At 31.9% G+C, this 24,721-nt stretch overlaps 2 protein-coding genes across 2 annotated transcripts in view; both read right to left on the bottom strand.

The window, feature by feature from the left end:
• Window positions 1-19,072, bottom strand: part of LOC142317297 (dynein regulatory complex protein 9-like) — a 37,765-nt gene extending 18,693 nt beyond the window's left edge. Inside the window, exon 1 of the mRNA XM_075353728.1 lies at window positions 18,949-19,072. The gene's annotated coding sequence lies outside the window, so the exon portion shown is untranslated. The remainder of the gene's footprint in view (window positions 1-18,948) is intronic.
• The window catches only part of LOC142317963 (uncharacterized), a 212,881-nt gene continuing 205,732 nt past the window's right edge, over window positions 17,573-24,721 (bottom strand). Inside the window, exon 22 of the mRNA XM_075354495.1 lies at window positions 17,573-19,207. Coding sequence (XP_075210610.1) covers window positions 18,107-19,207 — 1,101 coding nt within the window. The 3' untranslated portion in view covers window positions 17,573-18,106. The remainder of the gene's footprint in view (window positions 19,208-24,721) is intronic.

The following is a 24,721-nucleotide window of genomic DNA, read 5'->3' as shown; positions in this document are numbered from 1 at the left end:
ATACCTAACAATAAAATTGAACTATTCTCTCAAGTTAAAATTAGGTTTTTTTGAAGAAATAATGAAATAACGCTGATCTCTTAACTAATTATAATACAAATATTAACTTTTACTTCCTTGTAAAAAGTAAAGCAAGGATTGTGATAGTGAAAAATTTCGGTTTTTAGATTTTAACGAAAATATTCATTTTGACCATCCGTCAATCCATTTTGACTAGTTTCGGCGTGACGTCTGTACGTATCTCGCATAACTCAAAAATGATTAGCCATAGGATGTTGAAATTTTGGATTTAGTACTGTTGCAACATCTAATTGTACCCTTTTGATTGCAATCGACTGAACAAAGTGTTCAAAAAACCCAAAATGGAAAAAAAACTTGGATTTTGGGCTTTTCCGTAGCTTCAATAATACGCCACATTGAGCGTTTTTCAACGATATATCATAAGTGGTACTTATTTTCATTGGTTTCAGAATTACAGCTAAATTAAATTTTAATTAATGAAATACTTGGATCAAGAGCACATCGGTTCGAATCAGGCTTCATCTCCTTTTTTTTAATTTAAATATATTGATTTATTAATAATTATTTACCTCTAAATAATAATTCTATAATAACAATAAAAATAAATATGAAAAAATATTAGAAGTTATTAATGAAATAGTTTTATTTTCGTTTCATTTAAAAATATGTGTATATGTAATTTAATAAGCGTACAAGGAAGTATGTGGTGCCCACAACATTTTTTTTCACGTAAGAAAATAATATCAATATTACACACCTCCATTCAGAGATAGTTCCAAGAAGTTTAAGTTCACTTAATGTGTATTTTAGAATGCTTTGTATAATAGCAGCCTCAGATAATGATAATTCATGTATAACAGACATTGTCTTTTTTCAGTATTTTTACATATAACAGTAAATGACAATAAAGTAACAAAAGTAATCATAAAGATATTAACCAATACAACTTGGTTGCTAGGCAACTGGTTCACATGCAGAGTAACAAACTCCCTCTCTATTAAAAACTAGTTTTTGCACTTCAGTGACATAGCACAAAAAATGTTTTACGTTTAAAAAATTTTTAAAAAGAAACTGTTTTCTATGTAAAAATATTTCTTTTTAAAAATTTTTTAAACAGTTTCTTTTCATAAATACAGCATTTGGTAAGATATAAGGCACCGTAAATATGAGATAAAAAAGAAATACATTACTTTAAAAAAAATGTAAATAGCGTCTTGGACAAATTATTTTTGTTCTAAACTTATCCAAAATGAAGTAAATCGGTCTCTCTTGATTGACTGATTAGATGCTTCAAGAAGTCTCTTATACAATAGGATATCTTCTACAACTTTACTGAATCCTTTAATTGTCTAAGTATTACATGTACCTGTATTTTGTAATAATATTTCTTGATTTCAAGATCAGGATATCATTAATTAGAAGCCAACATAATGAATGATTTTTGAACAGTAGTAAGAAGCAAGTGGCATTAAAATTTACTGTTCATTCTTAGAATGAGATATTAATTAAACTGCGACTGTTAGTGCGTGTATATATAAATTGCATACAATAGTGTGCGCTGAGCTGTTATAACTACCGGATGTTTATAAACAAAACATCGTTGTTTATCACAGACTTCAAAATAACAGTATGAATTCCTCTTATTCAGTACTGGATATTTTTAATTTTCTTTTAATTGTAGTTCTGTGTTTCAGTACTTCTTTTGGTACGTGTGGCTGGGTGTGTGTATTAATTACTGTGAGATTTATTTACACCTGCGATTATTATTACTGATTTTTTGTGATTTTTGATAAGTGTGATTAGCCTGTATGTGTAAGTATTCAAATAGTTTATCGATACGGCTGATAATTCAGGAACATCTTTTAATACGCACAGAAAAGGGAACATTTATGAAGTGGTGAAAAAAATTTTTTAAACGTATTCGATCAACTGCTGAAGAAAAATCCAACGATGGTTAAAAAGGTAGTAATGAAACTTACTTCTGAATTAACTGGGCATCGGTTAGTAATATTAATAGATTACGGACTGAAATAAACAGGAAAGGAAAGGTAGAAGAAACTCCTGTTAAAAATAGGAAACTGTGGCAAACCTGTGCTAGGAAAATGGGATGAATTTGACAAAAATTTAATAAGACTGACTGTAATAATTCCTTTTTTTCAGAATGAAATACCAACATTAAAGCAATTGCTAGCTGTGAAAAACTGTGACAAAAATGCGTCCAAAGATTGGACGCACTAGTTTATACAAATTACTGTTGTCGATGGATTTTAAATTTATTAAAAGAAATAAAAAAATCCCCTTCGGCACAACGGAAAGCGGAGACAGATTTCACCGGTGCTAAATAGGGGATAAAAAAGATTTCAACCTTAAAGTTACGAAAAACTTCAAATTTACTCAATGCGACAATGGTTGCATGTAAAAAAATGTTTAGCATACAAGTCCCATCTTACAATTCCAGCAATATTTTGGTCATCCCTTGCCGTAAGGGTTCGTCATATTAAAAATTGTTTCAGACAAAAGTTTTAGGCAATGTTTAGAGGACTAACGATCACTTTAAACCGATTGGACGATGGCATTAAAAAAATTTACTTAGATAAGTTTTAGGTCCTTATCCAAAGAATTGTAGGAACTTTAAATGAATTCTATATTTACATAATAATAATGTTAAAGAGCGATATTTTGTTTTTTGAAAAAGTCCCCCCCCCCATTTTCACCACTATGATCCGATTTTTCCTATTTTCGACCTAGATTTTGGGTGGTTATATTTTATGTATCAATTTGAAAGTGATTGGCGCAAAATTACGGCAGTTATCGTGTCCACAAGAAATATATATATATATATATATATATATATATATATATGTGTATAAACTTTTGAACTGACAGTGCTTTTGGGGGGTCTGGGGAATGTGAAACGCAAAGATATGTCGAAATTATCCGGAAGTCGAATTATTATAGCAATTACAATGATCATAATTTGGCGGCGTAATTATTAACAAAAAAAAAAAAATATATATATATATATATATAGCAAATTATAGAAAAACCGGTAGAATATATTTTATTTGGTCGAGACGTGGGTAATGAAAGCCACATCATTTCACAAATTTGGTGTGATACGGCAGTTACATCGGTAAAAACAGCATTTCTGTCATGATTAAGATTGAGCCTGCAACCTCCAAAAAATAAAGGAAAGCGATTAATTGTGGTACATACTGGCAGTAAAAATGGATTTTTAGAAGGGGGATTACTCGTTTTTGAATCCAAAAAAATCTGGAGACTACCACGATGACGTGAACGGAGATATTTTAAGGTAGTGGTTTGAAAAGGTATTGTCATTATTACCCGAAAATAGTATTGTTTTAGTGCACAATGTTCCGTACTATAGTGTAACACTGGAAAATATTCCAAACAGTTCATGGAGGAAACAAGAAATTGCTTTATGGCTGCAATAAAAATATATCCACTTCGGAGAAAACAGTTTAAAAGCAAAACTCCTTGAACATGTAAAACACAATCGTGACAAATTTAATAAATTTTTAATCGACGATTTGGGTGAAATGAAAGTTCATACGGTGTTAAGGCTTCCCCCTTATCACTGTAACCTTAATCCGATTGAGTTAAAGTGGAGCCAAGTAAAAGGCTATGTTGCTGAAATAATAATTCATAAAAAAAGGGAGATAAAATGTATTCCTCCAAATCCGATTTCGAATTTGGTGGGGGGTCAAATTTCTTTTGGGGGTGTAAAATATGCGGTCAGGTGTGGATCGCGTAGATCCAAGAGGGATTTGGGATTGTATGTACGGGTAAGGAGTTATAAGGAAAAGAATTTCCCGGCCAAATCAGCAACACTGTGGTACTTAGAAAAAAATTCTGTACTCATCAGCTCAGGAAAATTTTCAAAATCCTTAGAAGAATGATGACTTATTCTTCCTGCAGCAACTTGACGATCGACCTAGAATAATATTTATCAAGTAATAGGTTATGTAGAACCAACTTCAATGTATTTCTTATGGGAAATACATACCCGAATAAAAAAAAAGTGGTATTAATCCATTTCTTCGGCTGACTGCTGGACACAGTTGAGCCCTCTGCTCTGTTAACAAATGCAACCTCAGGTTTCTTAGAGGTGTGGCTGGTTTCACATTTGCCCCTAACCTCTTCAGCATACCTACAAGGCTGCATTGGGCTGGGGCCAGTTTCTGAACTGCAGTTACTTCCTTAGGCTCTGAGGCAAGATTTTCAAAACCTTCCGCGACAGCTGTGAAAGCTGCCTGGAAGAATTCTAGATGAGGCAAAAATCTCCCCTTGGAGGCTGCACTGGTACTCTTGGGGTTTGCTAAATAGAAAAACAAGCCATCTAGTTCTGCCAAAACATCATGGGCCAATGGGGCAGAGCTACCAGGCTTGCCCCCGGCTTGTTAAAACTCTTCAACGACTGGGTTCATACCTTCCCGGGTGGTCACCCCTACATCCATTTCTGAATCAGTGTTTGAGGAGATTGAAGGAAAAAGTTCTGGTCTCCTCCTCCGGCTAGGCTTTTTACCTACCTCTCTAAAATCGGTAATGGTAGGAGATTCCCTGACCTAACAGTATATGAACAAAATGCTCACTTCCTTCTATACAGAAATGTTGGGCACAGGTCCAACAAGTGTGACGACTGCCCACAGAGAGCCACGGGCAGCTGGAGATCATCTGTATTCTCCTGTCACTCTTTGTCGTTACTGGATCAAATGCGTGAAATCAAAGATCAGCATATATTTACAGATTGCAGCCCCCGCTCTAAAAGAGTGTGAGCAGGACTAAGGGTAAATGCCCCTTTGCTTGTAACAAGGACTTACGACCAGGAGTTGTTGCCACTCTTTTTGCCGTGATGAGATGTGTGCTCGAACAAATCGTGCACTAAAATATTCTGAATCCCCATGAAATGGAAATGAATCGTTTAAACAATAAAGGTGCAAAACCGTTATAACAGTTCTCAGACAACAAGATTGTGAAACTAGGGAAGTTACACACTCTACCACCAGCACAAAAATAGCACTAAGAAAGACTTTATACAACGTAAATACTCTCCTTGTTAAAAGAGACCAAAGTATTACTAATTAAGTACAGAAATCATTAGGGGGAGGGAAATCTACATGCCTTATTCCTCTTAAAAAGTAGCAGAACAGGTTGAATTGACGCCTCTTCGTGAAAATGCAATGATTGAAATTCCACGCCAAACACTTTACAGTTAGCAACAAGTAGTAATATTTCTTCAACCCATAATCAAGAAATTGTAGACCTAATTTCATTTGAAAAACCTGTACTTATTATAATTGATTCTATTGAAATTTCTTACAATAGTCTAGATGTATCCAAATTGGATTCGTCTTAGACTTCTACAGTCTCTGCATCTCTATCTATGGACCTAAACAGATCGCAAGCAATTACAATTGAAATAACCACCAAATATTTCTTTTGTCTGTTTTTAAGATGGCCTGAACCCAGGTTATCTTCATCTAAAAGGAAAAGAAGTTACTCCATCAGTTAATACCAGTTGTAAGTGGACTGAATAAAACAAGAGATAGAAAAAGCTAAGATTGAAAGAAAAGCAAATCTTGAACAGAAATGAAAAGCTTTTAAATGAAGTCTGCAAATCAGATATAAGCAGAGCAAAAAGAAAAGTGAACAAGTGCAGTTTATATCTGAATCCAGCTGTTCAAAAAATGGGAAAACATTGAAGATAGCTTAGATGATGTAGAAACTGGAGAACTGGAAGAAGATGAAGTGGAACTTTACGGGAAAAATGACCTCAAATCAAGTTCATTCTTGCAAAGTTTTTTTTCTGTGGGAAGAAATACTATGGTTTTTAAGTATAAAGCTGTTAATTTAAATTAAAGTCTTAGACTGTGAATTTCAAATACAGTATTTGAAAAGTGTGAATGCACAAAAACTTGCCTTGTAAATAAAATACATTTTACAAATAGAAAATTACATTTTACAAATTAGTATTGAAAATGTGAGACAAATTGCCAGTAACCTGAACTTGAACAAGATTGTTGAATACTTGTTACTTTATTTTCAGGATCTTTGAATACTGTTGAGAAACATTGACAATTATAATTCTCAATATATATTGTCTTATCATTAGCTATTGTTAAGTAATAATTCTAAAATAGTAATGTTTTTATCTTGTGTCTTATTATTGTTATTCTTAATAACTTTGAAATAATATACAAATAAATGTTTGTAGATATTGTATGTTATTATTTATTTTTTCCATGTTTGCCTTGTTATCCTTATTTTTAAGCAAACTTTATAGAACTCAGAAGAGTAAGCAATTAATTTTTTAAGGTTTTGTACAAATAATGTAATTTTTATATTCTTTTATTTTTAAGTAACTGATACTAATTTTTTATTGTTTATTTTGTCATTTTTATGCAAATTTGATGTAACTCGCAAGAGTCTACAAATGTAAATTTTAATATGTGTTGTTATTCTTTTTAATGCATTCTTCAATCATTTTAAGTGAAAATAATTTTCAAAAAATGTGAGTAATGTATTTTGGTCAATTTATATTTACTTCTGTATTAATGTTATGAAATTATAACTAATTTATGTATGTTTTACTGTTCAGTTACATTTACAACCACGCATTTGACTAAAAAAAAAAATTAATTTACTGTATCTCTATGTTAATTAATTAATTCACATATCCAAAAGTTTGGTATTTTCAAAAAGTGGCCAAAGTGGAGAAAATGGTCACAAGCAGGTAAACAAGTAGCCAAAACTGGGAAAATATGCCTCTTCAAATATTTTAATTTGTAACTTTTTGTACACCTATTTCGAGAGATTTTCATTACATAGGTAAAAAGGTAACATTTCAAATAATGAAACACAATAATTACAAAACCATCAAAAAATTGAATAAGCACAAAAAATTAGTTGTTACCTTAAAGTGGCCACAACTGGTGCTTCTACCCTAATCACAAAATGTGAAGTAAAGTTAAAAATTATTGCAATTTGCACAAAGTGGTGTTTGAAACAATTCTTGAATAACTTTTGCCTAAATAGAAAACAAATGTGATTTCTTTCTCTGGGGTTACGTAAAATATAAGGTGTTTATCCCACCAATGCCGTAAGATATCTCTAAGCTAAAGGATCGCATAATCAATGCAGTTAACTATTATCGAAAATGACATGTTAGAACGAGTTTGGCAAGAGCTAGACTTTCGTGTCGATGTGTGCTGTGTTACCAATGAAGCACATATTGAACATTTATAGATTTTAACAAAAACTGTTTGAGTCCCTGCATTACCTCGTACAACTTTCATGTAGGTAAGTGAAATACTTTTTTTGTACTGAATTTTTGTAACACCTAAGAACATTATGAAACGCCCTGTATTAAGTTTTCCATTTGATCAGTTTTTTTTAAAACGCCTAATATCTATTTCAGTGAGAATATTTATTTTTGATAAATAATAAAAAAACTGATGTGCTATTTAAGAACATTTTGGTACCAAATACAAAACAATCATTATTGTGATAAGGACAAGATGTTTGAAGATGAATATGTCTTGGTGGCCGCAGCATAATTTGTTGGTCTTCTTCAGACGCACGTCCTATCCAGCGCCGAGGTAATGTTATGTTATGGTACTGTCGAACCTCGTTATGAAAACGGGCAGGACAACCATCTTGCTGGAAAATGAAGTCGTTGAGTAGCTGAGGCATAACCCATAATTGCAACATATCCAGGTATATCATGCCGGTTACCATCGTTTCCATAAAAAAGAACGACCCATACACTGCCTCACAAGAGATCGCACAAAAAAAGTTTACTTTCGGAGAGTCCCGAATGTGTTCTACATAAGCGTGTGGGTTTTCAGTTCCCCAAACTCACACGTTATGACGGTTTACTTTGCCGCTAATATGGAAAGTAGCTTCATCGTTGAAAATTATCTTGTTTAGAAAACCTTCATCTAACAACATCTTTTCCTGTAACTGAAAACAAAAATTGAGCCTACGTGTTTTATCTCCATCAGAAAGACGCTGGATTAATTGAAGATGGTACGGTTTGCATAATAAACATTTATTCAGAACTCTCCACACTGTCATTGACTTCTGAGGTAGATGGACGACCAGTTGATTTTCGCTTGCACAAGCAACTGATTTCACTAAATTATTTATACCATGCACGAATTGAATTGTCACTTTGTGGCTCCTTATGAAATTTCAACCGAAACGCACGTTGCACAGAAATTACTGACTTTGACAAGTGAAATTCTAACACACAAGACGACTTCTCGCTTCCCGTGGCAGCCATTTTCTCTACTGTCGACGCCTAGCGAGCAAATGGTCTACTAACTGCCTAGTATATGTGGAAAAAACTATTTAAAGTATTTTTGTAGAGTACTTGTTTTATTCTTATGAGTGAACTAGTTTTTTATTAATGAATTTTTGAAACTCCGAAGAACATTATAAAGCGCCCTGTATAATAATTGACAGATTGGATGAAAAAAATTTGAATAGATTAGAAAGTGAACAGCTAGAATATATTAAAAGAACAGATAAAAAGAACATATAATAAACATATTAAAACATATGATAGAACATATTAAAAGTGCATATAGAACATATTCAAAATATTTCACGTAAAGTTAAAATTGAGCATGGTTACAGAAAGTCAAATAAAATTAAGCTTTTCTACAATTTTTTAATTTAAGTCAAATTTCAGCAATGAAATAAGATTATGTGGTTAAATAGGAAACGTAACTGGTATAAAATAAAACTGCACATAATTTTTTACTATAAATATGAAGGTTTTTTTATTAACTTTCAAATTCATTGGCTAAAATATAATGCAATTAATACAATAGGCAAAGACTCAAAAGTAAAAACTCATTGTACTATTATTTAGTGCATCTATTACACCCAAAAAAAAAAAAAATCATGAAGTTCTCTTAAATTTTATTTTGAATAACTTTAATACAGGTCTAGAAAATTCACCCTACAATGACAATAACTTTAATTTGATAATCAAAGAGCATTGTTAGTCTCTGCAGGTTCATAAAAAAAATTTACTAAGTTGCTTAAAAAAATAAAAAGTTTTAGCATAAATTCTGCATTTAAATAAATCAATATGAATAGAAAATAACATTATCCAATTTAATAAAAGCAATAAAATTAAAGAATATAATAGTTTAATTTACTTAATGATGTTTTTGTTGTGAATTTAATGATAATTAGAATATTACTACTTTTAAGAACCAATTTAAAAAATAAAGCAAACTGACATTTTAAGTAGATTGTAAATTCATGTAAATGTCATAATATAATATCCATAAAATGAGATATTGTCTCATTCTTTTATTGCTTAATTATTTTTCTAATTTATTAGTAAAACTTTTTATAGAAATATGATTAAGCTTGCAGGGGGAGATAATATTTATTTTGACTGAGGAACTAAATTCTGCAATGCCTGTATGCTCCATAATGAAGTTTATATTTAATATAATGATGAATATGAAAAAAAATAACTAACAGTACTGTAATGTTAACATTATTTGTTCAGTTATAATGTCCAGTATTTTCCTTAAACTATTCTTTCTTGAACATCATACAGAGACATAGTTTATTGTCATTTGTTTATAATGATTTACAGAAATTAATATAATTTATAGCTATAGTACTTCATCTGGTAAACATTAAGTAATAATTTTTTTTTTTAATTACTGAATTAATAGTTCATCTTCTTAATAAAATTATCAAAGAACAATTAATTTGTAATAGATATATATTCTCTAAACTATTATGCATTTTGGTTCCAAAACATAAAATAAACAAATTAAAAATAAATTTACTATTTTATTTTTTATTAAAATTTTTTCTTCCATTTAACATACAAAAAAAGTTTAATAGTTTTAAGTAATAGAAATAAAAATAAAATCAATTCTTGATTATCTTTGCTGCAAATGAGACATAAATAATGTCGACCAGTGTTTCTCAACCACTGGTCCGCAATATGCTACCGGTCCTTGAACTAACTGATCCACAAAAAAATTATATTTTAAAAATACGAGAAAAAATGAACATAAAAAAAATTCATATAATTATTTAATAATGTTGTGTATATATATATATATATTGGCGAATACTAGTGGACGTTTAGTTTATTGAATACATTGTATTCTTTGCACAAACAGCAACAATAAACTATACGACGCATGAAGTATAGCTACTACACTTCAAGACAATGCTGCATTACAGGGTTCGGCTTTGGCGGTACCTTTATTTTATGACAGCTTATGTTCAATTTATTGAAAACAACATTTACAATTACATTCTTTACTTTACACAGTTGATGACTACTAGTGTTATAGTGAAGTAAGTGGTTACTTTTAGTTACTGAAAAATCACAAATTTTTATTACTCTTAAAATGAGAAAAAAAAATAAGGAACTTTACATAATTTTTTCCGCACTCAAAGTTCTAACCAGGAAATGGAAATGTAGAAAAAAATTGAAAGAGAAAATGAATGTCCACCAAACAAGAAAAATAAATCTGCAAGATGTTACAATAATGAGTACTTGAAATATGGTTTTATACTTTGGCCAGATTCTGTGGAAAACAATGTACATCCAATGTGCATAATATGTAAAACCATGAAACCATATGATACCATGAAACCATCAAGATGTTGCGACATTTAAAATCATGACATCCTGAACTACAACAGAAACCACTGGAATATTTTGAATGATAAAAACAAGAATTTAAACTCCAAAACAAAAAATTTAAAGAAAATTTTATTCAAAATAAATCGCAATTGAAATGTTCATATTTAGTTCCACTATAGCCAAAACAAAAAAATCATTCACAACCATAGAAAATTTAATTAAATCGGTGTTAATTGATGCTTGCAAAGAAATATTTGGACCCAGCTGCAGATCAGGTCAGACCAATTTCTCTTTTAAATGATACGATTAGTCATTGAATTCAAACTATCTATCTGAAACTATTGAATACCAGTTAATAAAAACTATTAAAGAATCATCAATGTTTGCCATCCAGATCGACGAATCATGTGATATTTCTAAAAAAGCTATTTTGCTTTGCCATGTAAAGTACATTGATTATTCTTCTTAAAAAAGATAGTGTTCTTACTAAGATACTGTGTATAATACATTGCCAGCACTTAGCAGCCAGAAATATGTCACCTGAATTAAACGACGTTCTCCTGGAATCGACAAAATTGTTAATTTCATAATGAAAAGTGATCTTAACTCTTGATTATTTGCAATTCTTTGTCAAGAGGTAGGAGCATAACACCAACATTTCTTACTTCATGCAGAAGTAAGATTGCTCTCATGAGGAAAAGTCTGGTAAGCACCAGACTTTACAAATTAAAGACAGAAGTGAGATATTTTTGGTAGAAGAACAGTCTATTATCAAAATGTTTTACCAATATGTATTGGATTGCAAAACTGGCATATTTAAGTGATATATTTTTATACATAAACAACTTAAATTTATAAGTTTGCAGGGAAGTATGACCAATTACATTTAATTTATTTAACAAAATTGATGTATTTAAAAAAAAATTAAATTGTTGTTAAAAAAATTGAAGAAAATAATCCTGATGTATTTAATTTTTATTACAATTTTATTGCTACACAAAAGGAATTAACAGTTGACAATCTGAATGTAGTAATAAATCAATATTTACAGTCATTTTATGATTTATTTGAAAAACGTTTCCCTAGGAACATAAACTTGCAGGAGATGAATTTATGGATAACTAATCCTTTTATTGAGAATAATTTCAGTAACAAAGACCAATAATGTCTTTTGGAACTGAGTTCAGACAAAATATTAAAAAACAGATTTTCAACTATGAATTTAATTAAATTTTGTATTGAAATAAAAAGTGAATATCCAAATTTACAAAACAAATCCATGAAAATGACACTTCCCTTTGCAATCACATATTTGTGTGAAGCTGGATTCTCAACTGCAACACTTATTAAAACCAAAAAAAAAAGAAATCGTTTATCAATAAATTCATCCCTTTGATTAAATTTAAGTAATTTACAACCCAACATGGAAACAATTGTGCAAAATGAGCAACAACAAATTTCTCACTAACCTTCATAATTTACTTAGTTTGCAATATGATTTGTGCGTAGTTCCTATTTTTAAATAAAATAACATACATTTATCTCTTGTTATATATTTTCTGATTTTCATTTATATATTGTTTTGTTGTTTATAGATAGAAATTATATTAATTAATATTAGGTAATTAACATTTAATTACTAATAAAATAAAAATATGATAAGTATATTTTTGCTTGTCAAAAATCTAAGCTGAAGGTTTGTCAGTCCCTGTATATTTTTCTATAATTTTACCAGTCCACCATAAAAAAAAGGTTGGGAAACATTGATTTAGACATCTCCAGAATTTCCACAGCAGTTCTAAATACTTCCGCCGTGTATGAAGTAACAGCATCTTATTTATGAAGCGTCTGCATATGTATTATTGAATATAAACATAATGTAGATTAAGTGTAAACACATAAATATAGTATATGTATATTATATTAATAACAAAAAAACACAATGTAAAAAATTTAAAAAAAATGATATGTAATCAAAACAACTGAAATATGATTGAAGCAGATTCCATTATGATGAAGCATAAACAACAGTCACAAAAAATAATAATTTTAAAATCTATTTTTTTTTAGTTCTGTAAAGCTATTAAAAAAATTTAAGAAATCATAAATTTTTATATCTGAAAGTAGACATTTTATTTCCTCTACCAAACAAAAATCACTGTTAAAAAAATCTGATGATGAAAATATTACTGCTTTCAAAGTATAATTTAACATAATAACTGGTAATAAAGACGTTTGAATTTTACTAAAAGTTTGTTTTATTAACTTTGATTTGAGGATTTCAAGTTTGAACGCCTTGAAAAAGATAAAATATTTTTACAAAGTTTATTGAATCTATTTTTTATTATACTTATAATGTCATAAGCGAGCTAATAATTTATTTGTTGGTTTCATCTTTTAACAACTCATGAAAATCCATCCAAAAAATTCTGTCATTAAAACTTTTACAACTAATGAAGAAACGGACAGAAACAAACATAAAAAAAAAACTTAGTACATCATTGTATATTAACAAAGCATAAGTTGATAGATGCCATACATGTAATTGATTATGACATGATTTATTCAAACTAAAAAAAAAATGAATATTTTCCAATTTCCTTTAACAATTTGAGGAAAGTTTTTAAAGCATTATTTGCTCATAAACTACATTATTAAATGAGGTAAAAATTAATTTAGAGATATTGTAATAAATGGCATACATAAAATTACTCTCATGTAACAAGTAATTTCATAATATTATTTGTGTTTAAATGTTTATAATAATATTACAATAAAAATAACAATGCATAAAAAAAAGTTCAATAAAATTTAGTAACAAACATGTGACGAGAATGCTGAAAGTGAGCAAGTGCTCTGCTCACCTGTTGAGCAACTACGGGTTAACAGATTAATAATGCTTCTTTTCTTAGTAAGGATTCACATAGTGAATGCAAATAAAAACTACATATGCTAAAATGTAAATAATTTTAGTTTAAAGTTTTATTATTATGTAACAACTCAGAAAAGTAGTAAATAGAAAATTTAAAACTCTAATGAAATGAATGAACATTGGGTAAAATATTTTTGAGAGTGACGTAAAAAATTTTACCTTTTATCCATTTATGAACATTAAAAGCAAAATAATTCCATTTCTGTTCATATGTTTTATTTTGTTATAGTTAAAGTTAATCTGAAATATCATCACTGAAGAGTCTTCATAAAATTTTTAAAGTAAAACTGGATAAAATTCTTTAGACTGTTCAAGGCAACTGTTAGTCACTCAATTTGTGTTCATTTTAATAAAAATTCAAATGCAAATATGTTACATTAATATTTATACATAGGTAATTTTGAAGCTTGCATTGAACATAAAACAAGTTAGTATAAAACTAAGGTTAAAAATATGAATAAATATAAGTTTTAAATTTTATAATTATTATGTAAATTCTTGTCACAGATTTGCAATTAATGTATACATCAAAAACATCATTAAGACCAAAAAGCCATGACAATTAAAATATTAGACATAACTAAAATACATTTTATATTAACAAAAAACAAATTAACTAAGTGTTAAGCTTAATAAAAATAAATGAAAAAAAAAATTCCATATATTTAAAAACTAGAGTCTTTATTGACATAGGCATAGGCCATAAAAAATTAAGAACTAGAAAAATATTCTAGTATAAAAGTAAGAATGGTTTGTCAGTGAACATAAACATACGAGGGTAACCAAATTTAGATGGTAATTCTGCTATTCTACGCAGCAAGCAGTTCCGAACTGGATGGCAAAGTGGGTGATTAATGTTCAGCGAGTTAGAGAAAAGGAACCGGCTCGGTTAGCTCCTCTATTCTGTTCTGTAATCGGTACAGTTATGAGTGAGCAAGTGGTTTCGTTGTGTGTTGTACAACATATAATTATAAAGTTTTTAACTAATGAAGCTGTTAAACCCATAGAAATTTTAACTCATTTAAAGATACAGTCTGGGAACACTACACTTTCCCAGAACATAGTATACATGGGCCAGATAATTTAAGGGCGAGCATGAAAGTGAAGAAAACAAAAGTCATGATTGATGCCCAAGGTCAAGTCTCACAGCTGACAACATCCGTGTTACTTGAGAGCTTATTGAAGGTGATCGCCAGTTCATTGTTGAAGAAATCGCATCCGAAGTGAGTAACAGCTATTGGACTGTTCAATCCTTTATCACTGATCATCTTGGCTTTAGAAAAATTAGTACTCAATGGGTTCTGAGGTATTGACTGAAATTCAAATACAGGTCAGGTTGGAAATCTGTGAGACTTCTGAATCGACTTTTGCAAGAAGGGGACAATGTTTTGAAGTGCATTGTCACATGTGATGAGATATGGGTCCATCATTACATTCTGGAATCAAAAATGGAGAGTAAGGAGTGGTGAAGGAAGGATGAGGGCTGCCCAGTGAAGGCCAAAACCCATCTGTCGCCCAAAAAAGTTCTTGCAACTTTTTTTTTTTTGACTCATCGATTTTCAACGTTTTACTTTACTACTCGTTGATTTTCTCCGCAATCAAGGAATGTGAGTGCAGCTTACTATTGCCAGCTGCTAGTCAAAAAAGGCCACCTACCAAAACAAAAAACGGGGTATGCCCATCAGAGATGTCATCCTTCTTCATGACAACGCCAGCCCACACACTGCGATTTTCAGAAGGGATAAATTGTAAAAGATGCACTGGGAAACCCTCCCTACAGTCCAGATTTGTCCCCCTGTGATTATTTTTTGTTTGTGCGCTAGAAAGAATTGCTTGGAGGGGAATAATTAGAAAACAATGAAGACGTCGAGGAGTGTGTGCATAATTGGTTGACAACTCGCCTTAAACTTTTTATGAACAAGGAATATTCAAGCTTCCAAATCATTGGGAAAAGTGTGTAAATTATGCAGGAGACTATATACATAAATGATGAAGGTAGGATTTTGTATATATTAATCAATAAATTTATAAAAAAAATATTACCGTTCATTTTTGATTCACCCTCATGTGCAACATCATCAATGGATATCTTATTCTATTTTTAATTAAAAGTGAATCATTTTAACTCTATTAATTGGAAAAAGTGGAAAACCATGATCTGGATAAAGTGGAAAACCATGATCTGGATAATATTAAATCCACAACAGGCGGCACTGTTATGAAAAGCAAGGTATGCATGACTGTATTAAAATGAAACTATTAGAACGTGTAATAATTTCAGTTTGTGACAAAAATAACAAATAAGTACACTAATGTTCTTTGTGTAAAACATACATAATATCTATCAAACTTAAAAGTTATGAAAGCAAAAGGCTTAAATATTTTGATACGCTAGAATAATTAATTAATGAAATGATATTACATTAAAAAAAAAACTAGTTTTTTTATCAAAGACTTTTTTATATACTAAATTACACATCACCTGAAAAATGCTATTGTAAATAACTTATTAGTTATATTATATAATATGCAACAACCTTTTAGTTATTTTCTTAAGTATTTTATGGCAAAGTAATATGAACACTATAATGTTTTCCAATTACATGATTCCTTATATAATCAACATACAGTCCAACTGACTGTAAGTGCACAACAGGAAACAAAAACAGTATAGTGTCTATCATATATATATATATATATATCTTTTCCAACATTTTCTATTGCTCAGCATCTATGTGAATTTAATAGCTCTTAATGAAAATATCTGTGGAAATTATAAACTTAGAAGGAAGAAGTAGGTGTATGTATTAACATACACACAAAAACTATTGTTTCACAAAAAAATAAATTCAATTAATACTAAAATACTGTATGGGTGGTCAACCTGAACAGTCTCAGGTCTACCAAATCTCAGGAATGGTCAACCTGAGACTGTACAAGACTACACTTCATTTACATTCATATATCTCATCCTCATTCATCCTCTAAAGTAACATTTTATGGTAATTCCTTATGAAGCAACACCTTATAGTGGTTCCAGAGGCTAAATGGTTAAAAAAAAGTTAAAACTTAAGTCTACTACAAAAAATAAAAACAATTTTACCTGATGCCTATATCTAACAAGTCAAGTTTGTGTATCCCACTTGCATTGCTACATGGAATACAGTTAATTCTGTCTCGTCATTTTATGTCCAGGAGCATTGACCTCATTACGGTTAACAAAAATATTATTTGATAGCAGCCTCCAAAACAGCCCACTATATCTGCATTGCAGACTTGGTCAAGATTTAAATTCATTTCTTTTAGTGTTTTTAAATTTTCTACATAGGGCAGCTGTAGTATCATCACTTGAGAGCTTTCACCTGTGGTAATCAACAGCCTGATGCCATACTTCTTTTTAAATTTGTCCAGCCACTCTACACTAGCATTGAAATTGTGTTTCTTCATAAGTCATTGATAAAACACTGCTTTTTCCTTGATTATTTCCCCTGAAATAGGAGCGTGTTTAAGCTTTTGGAAAAACTAAGTGTAGAGGCTCTCTTCAACTTGGGGGAACTCTCTCAAATTTCTTATCATTGATTTTTATAAATTTTATCAGGGTTCTTTGTAATGTCATAGATTGTTGCATATCCAATGCCGTATTCATCTGAAAGATCAACTATTTTCACTACAGCCTCCATTTTTATAAGGATCTCATTTTATTTACTAATTTTAATGTTTTATGTTTGTGTTTGTATTGAGATCTGATACAAATACAATACAGCAATGAAACAAAAGACAAACTAAATTAAAGAATAGCAAAATTATGTTTGTCTAATAAAACTGAAAATATAAAAAAAAACAATGATGAATTATGCACTTACTACTTAACTTGAACGACATCCTACTCATTTTACTCTTAATGCTCAAAGAGGCACCCACCTAGTGACATTCTGGTTGACCCCCCCCCCCACACCAACTGATACATTGACAGTCTATTGTTTTGCTTCATGGAGAGTAACATGGTACACCACTCTATTTAAAAGTCATAGGCAGCTGGGCAAAAATGCCACGTTAGTGAATGTGCCAGAGTAGCGCGTGGCCGGATTATACAGACTCAATTATGTATAATGGCATATTAATTAAGTCTTCATATGTAAGTATAAGTAATCATTATGGAAAGAGAAATAAAAATAATGCTAAAAAAAATAATGATTAATTTTCAAAATGTGAATTACCCCCTTAGTTGCTAGCAACATACCTTATAACATAATGCACTCTTTAACAAATGTAATTTGTAGATTATTATAGTAGTATTTTTCCTGTCACAGATAGTTGCAATAAACTTACTACACACTACCAATGTAATGTGGATTTTAATGGATCATAATGTTAATGCTTGTCTAAGAAAGTACAGTTTTAATACATATTTACTTCATACTTCAGATGTTTTTATGTATCAACGGTTTTTCTTTCATCATCACCAGTTAAACAGCCAATGCTCATTATGCAAAATCTTAAGCAGATATTTTCACAGAATGGACTTTTGTATGATGTTTCCTCAAATAACTACTATGACTAAAAGACTTCTGACAGCAATTACATGTGAATTTTTTCTCACCTATGTGAACATAAAGGTGTTTCTTTAAATAACTACTGTGACCAAAAGTCTTTTGACAAAGATTACAAGAGAATTGTTTCTCACCAGTATGAATAGAAACATGTCTCTTTAAAGCTGAACTACGACTAAATGACTTTTGACAAATATTACATGTGAATCTTTTCTCACCAGTATGAATATAAATGTGAGTCTTTAAATGAGCACTCTGATTAAAAGATTTTTGACAAACATTACAAGTAAATCTCTTCTCACCAGTGTGAATAGAAATGTGTGTCTTCAAATTGACATGTTGATTGAAAGACATGTTACAAATATTACATGTGAATATTTTCTCACCAGTATGAATAGAAAGGTGTGTTTTCAATGAAGAATTCTTTCTAAAAGACTTTTGACAAACATTACATGTGAATTTTTTCTCATCAGTATGAGTATAAATGTGAGCCTTTAAATGAGCACTCTGTTTAAAAGATTTTTGACAAATATTACAAGTGAATTTTTTCTCAGCGGTGTGAATAGAAATGTGCTTCTTCAAATTGGCATTTTGATTGAAAGACTTATTACAAAAATTACATGCGAATTTTCTCTCACCGGTATGTATGGAAAGATGCACCTTTAAATTACTATTATTCTTAAAATGCTTATTACAAATATTACATGTAAACTTTATCTCACTTGTGTGGTTATTTATATGACATTTTAAAATACTCTTAGATTTAAATGTTTTTTTACAATATTTACATTTATATTTTTCTCTGATAGGTTTACTATTATCCCTCATAAATCCATGCTTTTCACTATCTTTGCTGGCAAACTCTTGTACCGTAGTAGCATTTTTATTTCTGAACGACACACCACAGATATTATCATGTTTGTGCTTTAAATCTCTATTTTCTATAAAATTACAATTAAATTTGTAACAAGATCGAAGATTTCCTGAGGATAAACTGTTCTCTGTAGTTTCCACTTCTGAGTTACTAATTGCTTCTTCACCAAGGTCCTGAAAGAGAATAATTTATTATGCATTACAGTAACTATATGTATAATTTCAGAATAGCTGATTTTGTTCTAAAATCAGCTAAAACTTTAATAAAGTAGCTTTATTAAAGGTATACGTATTCAAAGGCTGCTCTGTCCTAATTTTGAAATAAAAATTTAATAAAACTTAAAATTAAAACTGTACTGGAATGAGTATATTCATGCAGATTAGATAAAATTTTTTAAAAAATTAATCTATGATAAACTGAAAATGATGTTTCTGTATATAACTGCATATTAGTTTTGATGGTTTATTAACAATAATTATTTAATTAATAACTGTTCAGCATCATATTTACAGATAAGTACTACGAATTAAACTGACTTAAAAAAAATCTTTTTTACACATTTGATAGTGAAAATTGAATCAATTGACAGCTGAGATTAATTTTGTTTTATTTTTAACTTTTACTTATACAAAATTCGAAGGTAGGAAAATAACACTAAGATTTGGATAGTCAAATATTTTTTTTTTTTTGTCTTCAGTCATTTGACTGGTTTGATGCAGCTCTCCAAGATTCCCTATCTAGTGCTAGTCATTTCATTTCAGTATACCCTCTACATCCTACATCCCTAACAATTTGTTTTACATATTCCAAACGTGGCCTGCCTACCCAATTTTTTCCTTCTACCTGTCCTTCCAATATTAAAGTGACTATTCCAGGATGCCTTAGTATGTGGCCTATAAGTCTGTCTCTTCTTTTAACTATATTTTTCCAATGCTTCTTTCTTCATCTACTTGCCGCAATACCAAATAATAGTCAAATATAAACCTGACTAATAAACACTTACTAGCTGAAAATAAAAAAAATACAAGATATGTTTTCCCAACATATGAGGAGCTTGTGGATCCCTTCTTCATAAAAGGTTTGAGGATATATAACAAGCCAATTGTACATGAACTCCTCTACTTTGTGGTCACTTTGGAATCATGTCCTTCCAGTGCCTCCTTCAACGGTCCAAATACAAAGAAATCACAAGCGGATAAATCTAAACTGTACAGTGGAAGTTCTAAGGTCTCCCAGTAAATTTTGTCCAGTTTATCCAAGTACTAATAGTTTGCAAGGCCTGATGTCATGAAGGATTACATCTCCGATTGATTGACCTTTACAGAGCAAGGCCACTTCATACTTGCCAATTTCAATTTAGAAGTTAGAGAAGGACTTATGTCTCATAACGAGAGTCATTCAAATAGTGTGAGCAACATAAAACTGAACCCATAATGAAACCGCTATCCAACACTATTTATGAAAGACTCTCACACAACTAGCGCAATGAGTGGATGTTTATGTTATTACTGATTGCTGCTGCCATTTGTCAAGTGGTTATGTGTCAGTGCAGTATACATTTTGTTGCAGTGCAATATTTAGTTTTTTTTGGCAGTCAAAGTGGGAACACTGTAGAGTTACTAGTAAACATATGATTATATGAACAGCTGATTTATATTATGTATTAATATTTTTAGTCTTCTGTGGGTTAAAAGAATGAGCGATACTAATTATGAGAAAGGTTGTGCAATCAAGTTGTGTTAAACTCTGTGAGAATGCTACTGAAACTTTTTCAAAATTGAAAAGGGCGTATGGAGAAGACGCTTTGTCACGAGCCCAAGTTTTTAAGTGATTTAAAGCATTTTCAGATGGCTGGGAATCGGTTGCGGATGATCCACACTATGGAAGACCATTAACGTTAAAAAGTAATGACAATGTTGAGTGAACCAGAGACTTGATATGTTACAACTGGCGATTAACTGTCAGAATGATTGTAGAACAATTGAATTTGAACCATACCACAGTCCATCAAATTTTGACAAACAAATTGGACATGAAAAAAGCTGGTGCAAAACTGGTCCCAAAAAACCTCACTGTCGAACAGAAAAACAACAGGGTGGAAGTGTGCCGTGATCTTCTAAGGTGAATTGAAACTGAGCCTGATTTTCTAAAAAAATGTTATTACTGGTGATGAATCTTGGATATTTGAATATGACCCAGAAAAAATTCCAGAGTAAAGAGTAAGAGACTTCAAACTCACCATGTCCCAAAAAAGCAAAAATAAGCACATCAAAACCATGCTAATTTGTTGCTTTGATAGTAATGGCATTGTCCATAAGGAGTTTTTGCCTACAGGACAGACAATACGTTTACTGAGAAATTCTTGAAAGACTGCGGAAAAGAGTTGTTCGCGTGAGATCAGCCATCAAAGACAACTGGATGCTACATTCCTGACAATGCACCTTGTCATACTACACTTAATGAGTTTTTGGCAAAGAAAAACATTTCTGTAATTCCTCAACCACCTTATTCACCTGACTTGAGTCCCTGTGACTAAAAAAACACCTCAAAAGACACCATTTTGAAACAGTAAAAAACAAAAAAAAATTGTAACCGACCATCTGAAGGATATTCCGGTTTCTGAGTTCCAACATTGCTATAAAGAGTGGGAAAACCATTTGAAGCATTGCATGGCTTCCTTAAGGAACTATTTTGAAGGTGATAGAGTCCATATACAATTGAATTGCAAATAAAAAGTTTTTCTGAACCAGTCTACTTTATTTACAGACCTCGTATATTTATTCTGGATCGTTTGAAGAATCACGTCAAGTATTAATACAAATATTTCCGAATACCTGTATCCTAGCGAAGAATAGCATGCATGGTTTAGTTTAAAAAATGGTGTACAACTGATTCGGTTTCAAATGCAAAATGAAATAGGCAACTTTTTGTTAGGACTCCACAGGCCATTGCCGATATTGAAAAAAAAAAAATCAGTACACAAATTATCCCAAAAAACTTTGTTAAATACACATCTTGTTGTAAAATTATTCATGAATTAGAACTGAAACCATACCGCGTTACAACTGTGCAACAACTGAAGGAGACAGACAAACTGAAATGACTTGGATTACTGCAACTGGCTTTTTGAAAACGTTGTTGGTAGACAGATATACCCAATGTTGTATTTCATGTCAGACAAGGCATGGTTTCATTTATCTGGCCAGTTTTACGTTGCTCACTATGTATCAACGGAATATTGCTGCAAGGACCACAAACTGAGGAAAAGCAGTGAATATTGGGGGGGGGGCTGCTTGTAATTAGTTGTATGTGTGGAGGGGAAAAATGCTTGTCAGCTGGAAATGTTCTGGCAAATATGTTTTGGGACTCAAAAGGTATGCTGCTGATTTATTTCCTGCATGAACAAAGGACGGTAAATGTGACATATAACTGCCAGTTTTTGGATGATATCAAAACGAACAAACGATGCTGGCAACCGATTCGCAACGTCTCCTTCACAACAATGCACACACATACAGCAGCTCAGACTTGTGACAAACTTGCTAAAATTCAATGGACAACTTTGATTACAATGATAACATAATTTTTTTTTCCTAACATGTGATACATGATTTTAATCTGTTTTTTGATGCTGAAAATGAATATGAACTCAGAATCTTTCTATCACCCACCATATTTAAATTTTACTTAAAAGATGTTTTGATTTTTCAAAATATTAAGCTCATTTTAAGCTCCTATATTGTATTTTGTTAGCTCATTTTTTATTGTTTAAGTTTGTTACATAATTTGTAAGCTATAAATAAACAATACGAGACAAAGAATTAAATAATACCAGTCACATGTTATGACATCATATCTAATACTGAAGAGTAAGCCTATATGGACAAGATTAATCATGTCTGCGCAGGTCAAAACATGTAGCTGAAAACACGGCTGTGTTTTCAAGCTGTGTTTGTATTAAACACTGGATTTAGGAATGAATTAATTTTGTTCAGTCTTATTGCTGTCTTGGAACGGAATGGAATGCAAGAATGGCGGGAGTTTCAATATTTCTCCCTACAGATCGCAGAGCCTGGACAATGTCCCTTGCTGCTGAATCTTTCTATTATCGAACGGATTTCATCGGTTATTTGGTGGCGGTTATAAATTTTTAATTTTATTTATGGACGGATTTGGTAATTTGCATTCCTATCCGTATGGAACATCGTGAAATCTATTTACTGGTTCTGACCGTGTGAGACTAAGCTTTTGAGCCTAGTAATCCCGGCGTGATTCCCTTTCAGTCCATCTGTTGAAATCCTTTCGGTACCAGCACCTATGGGCTAGCAGGAATGTGCCTACCGGAGCCCTAGTTATTTGGATGGAGAAATGTACCCCGTTCTCTAGAGGGAGCCGCATATGCTGACTAAATGAAATTGTGGTCTCTTAGTTTCCATTTATAGGTTGCGCGATATAGAGGCTCCTAAGCCTGGTTTGTAATTTTTTTATTCTCATACCGCCTCTTCACGGTGGTTCGTTTAATACGGCATGAGGCCGTTTTCTTATACCCTGTGGAGTACGGTCCTCTCGGCAGATGTCCTGGAGATGACAGTGTTCGGACACGGCCACTCTTCCGAACAGTCTGCGTGACTGCACCACCTCCACTAAGGATACGGTGTGCAGTCCCGCATCGTAGCGAAGAGTGACGTTTCTGACGATCCACGGTGCTCCAAATATCGTCCGCAACGCTATGTTTGGGATGGCTTCAAATTTCTTTTGAAGCGGGGAGTTCAACAAAGCTCCCCATGCAGGGTAAGCATATGTTAGAATCGGTAGGGCGTACAGCCGAAAAATGAGCATTTTGGTCACCAGTGGATATGGGCTGGCACTATTCAGTACTGGGTATAGTGAAGCCCAGACGGCCTTTGCCCTTTGGGTCACATATTTAACACGTTCTCTTAAGGTAACCCGTTTATCCAGGACTACTCCAGGTACTTAAATGCTTTCCCAAAGGGGATATTTTTCTCACCTGAGATTTCCAGCTGCCTGGCTGGAGCACGTGTCTTATATGTGAACATCACTGCCACCGATTTTTCAACGTTCACCTTGATTCTCCACATATCGAGCCACGGCTCTACTAGATCCAATTGCCGCTGGAGTCTCTCGATCGCGTCGTTATGGTCGCTATAAGAGCGGGTGGAACATTCCGGAATGCGCAGGCACCGATCCCGTTAACATCCGGAACCTTGTCGGGGCTTGTGGCTTTGATTGCAGCGAAAACCTCCGCCTCAGTGACTTGGTCTATTTCTTGGTCTGGAGAAAGGACTCCACCTCGGTGATTCGGTACCTCCTCCTCAGTCAGCGCTTTTTTGCTATAGCATCAAAGACGTGAAGTGGGAGATTATTACAGATAGGCCTCCTGGTCTTTTCCGTAGAGCTGTTTGACAGAGCCTCAGTTATTGATGATGTGACGCGTTCAACCTTGCCGTCGATTTCCTCTGGTGTGGTCAGGAGTTGGTCTGTAATCCTGTTGGAGTTTCATAGAACCTTTTCCAATTCACTGACCTTCGGGATATTGTCGGGGGTCTCGGCCGCCCCATGCTTGGCCCAACTCCAATAAGACAGGAGAGTGGTCCAAGCTGAGGTCTTTTATCATTTCAATCATGACCGGAGTTGTTACCGCCTTCATGATTGCGATGTCGAGTACA

This window comes from Lycorma delicatula, chromosome 1 (genome assembly GCF_047948215.1).
Source record: "Lycorma delicatula isolate Av1 chromosome 1, ASM4794821v1, whole genome shotgun sequence".
In the NCBI taxonomy this organism is placed as follows: Eukaryota; Metazoa; Arthropoda; class Insecta; order Hemiptera; family Fulgoridae; genus Lycorma; species Lycorma delicatula.
This window is presented reverse-complemented; position numbering and strand designations above follow the sequence as displayed.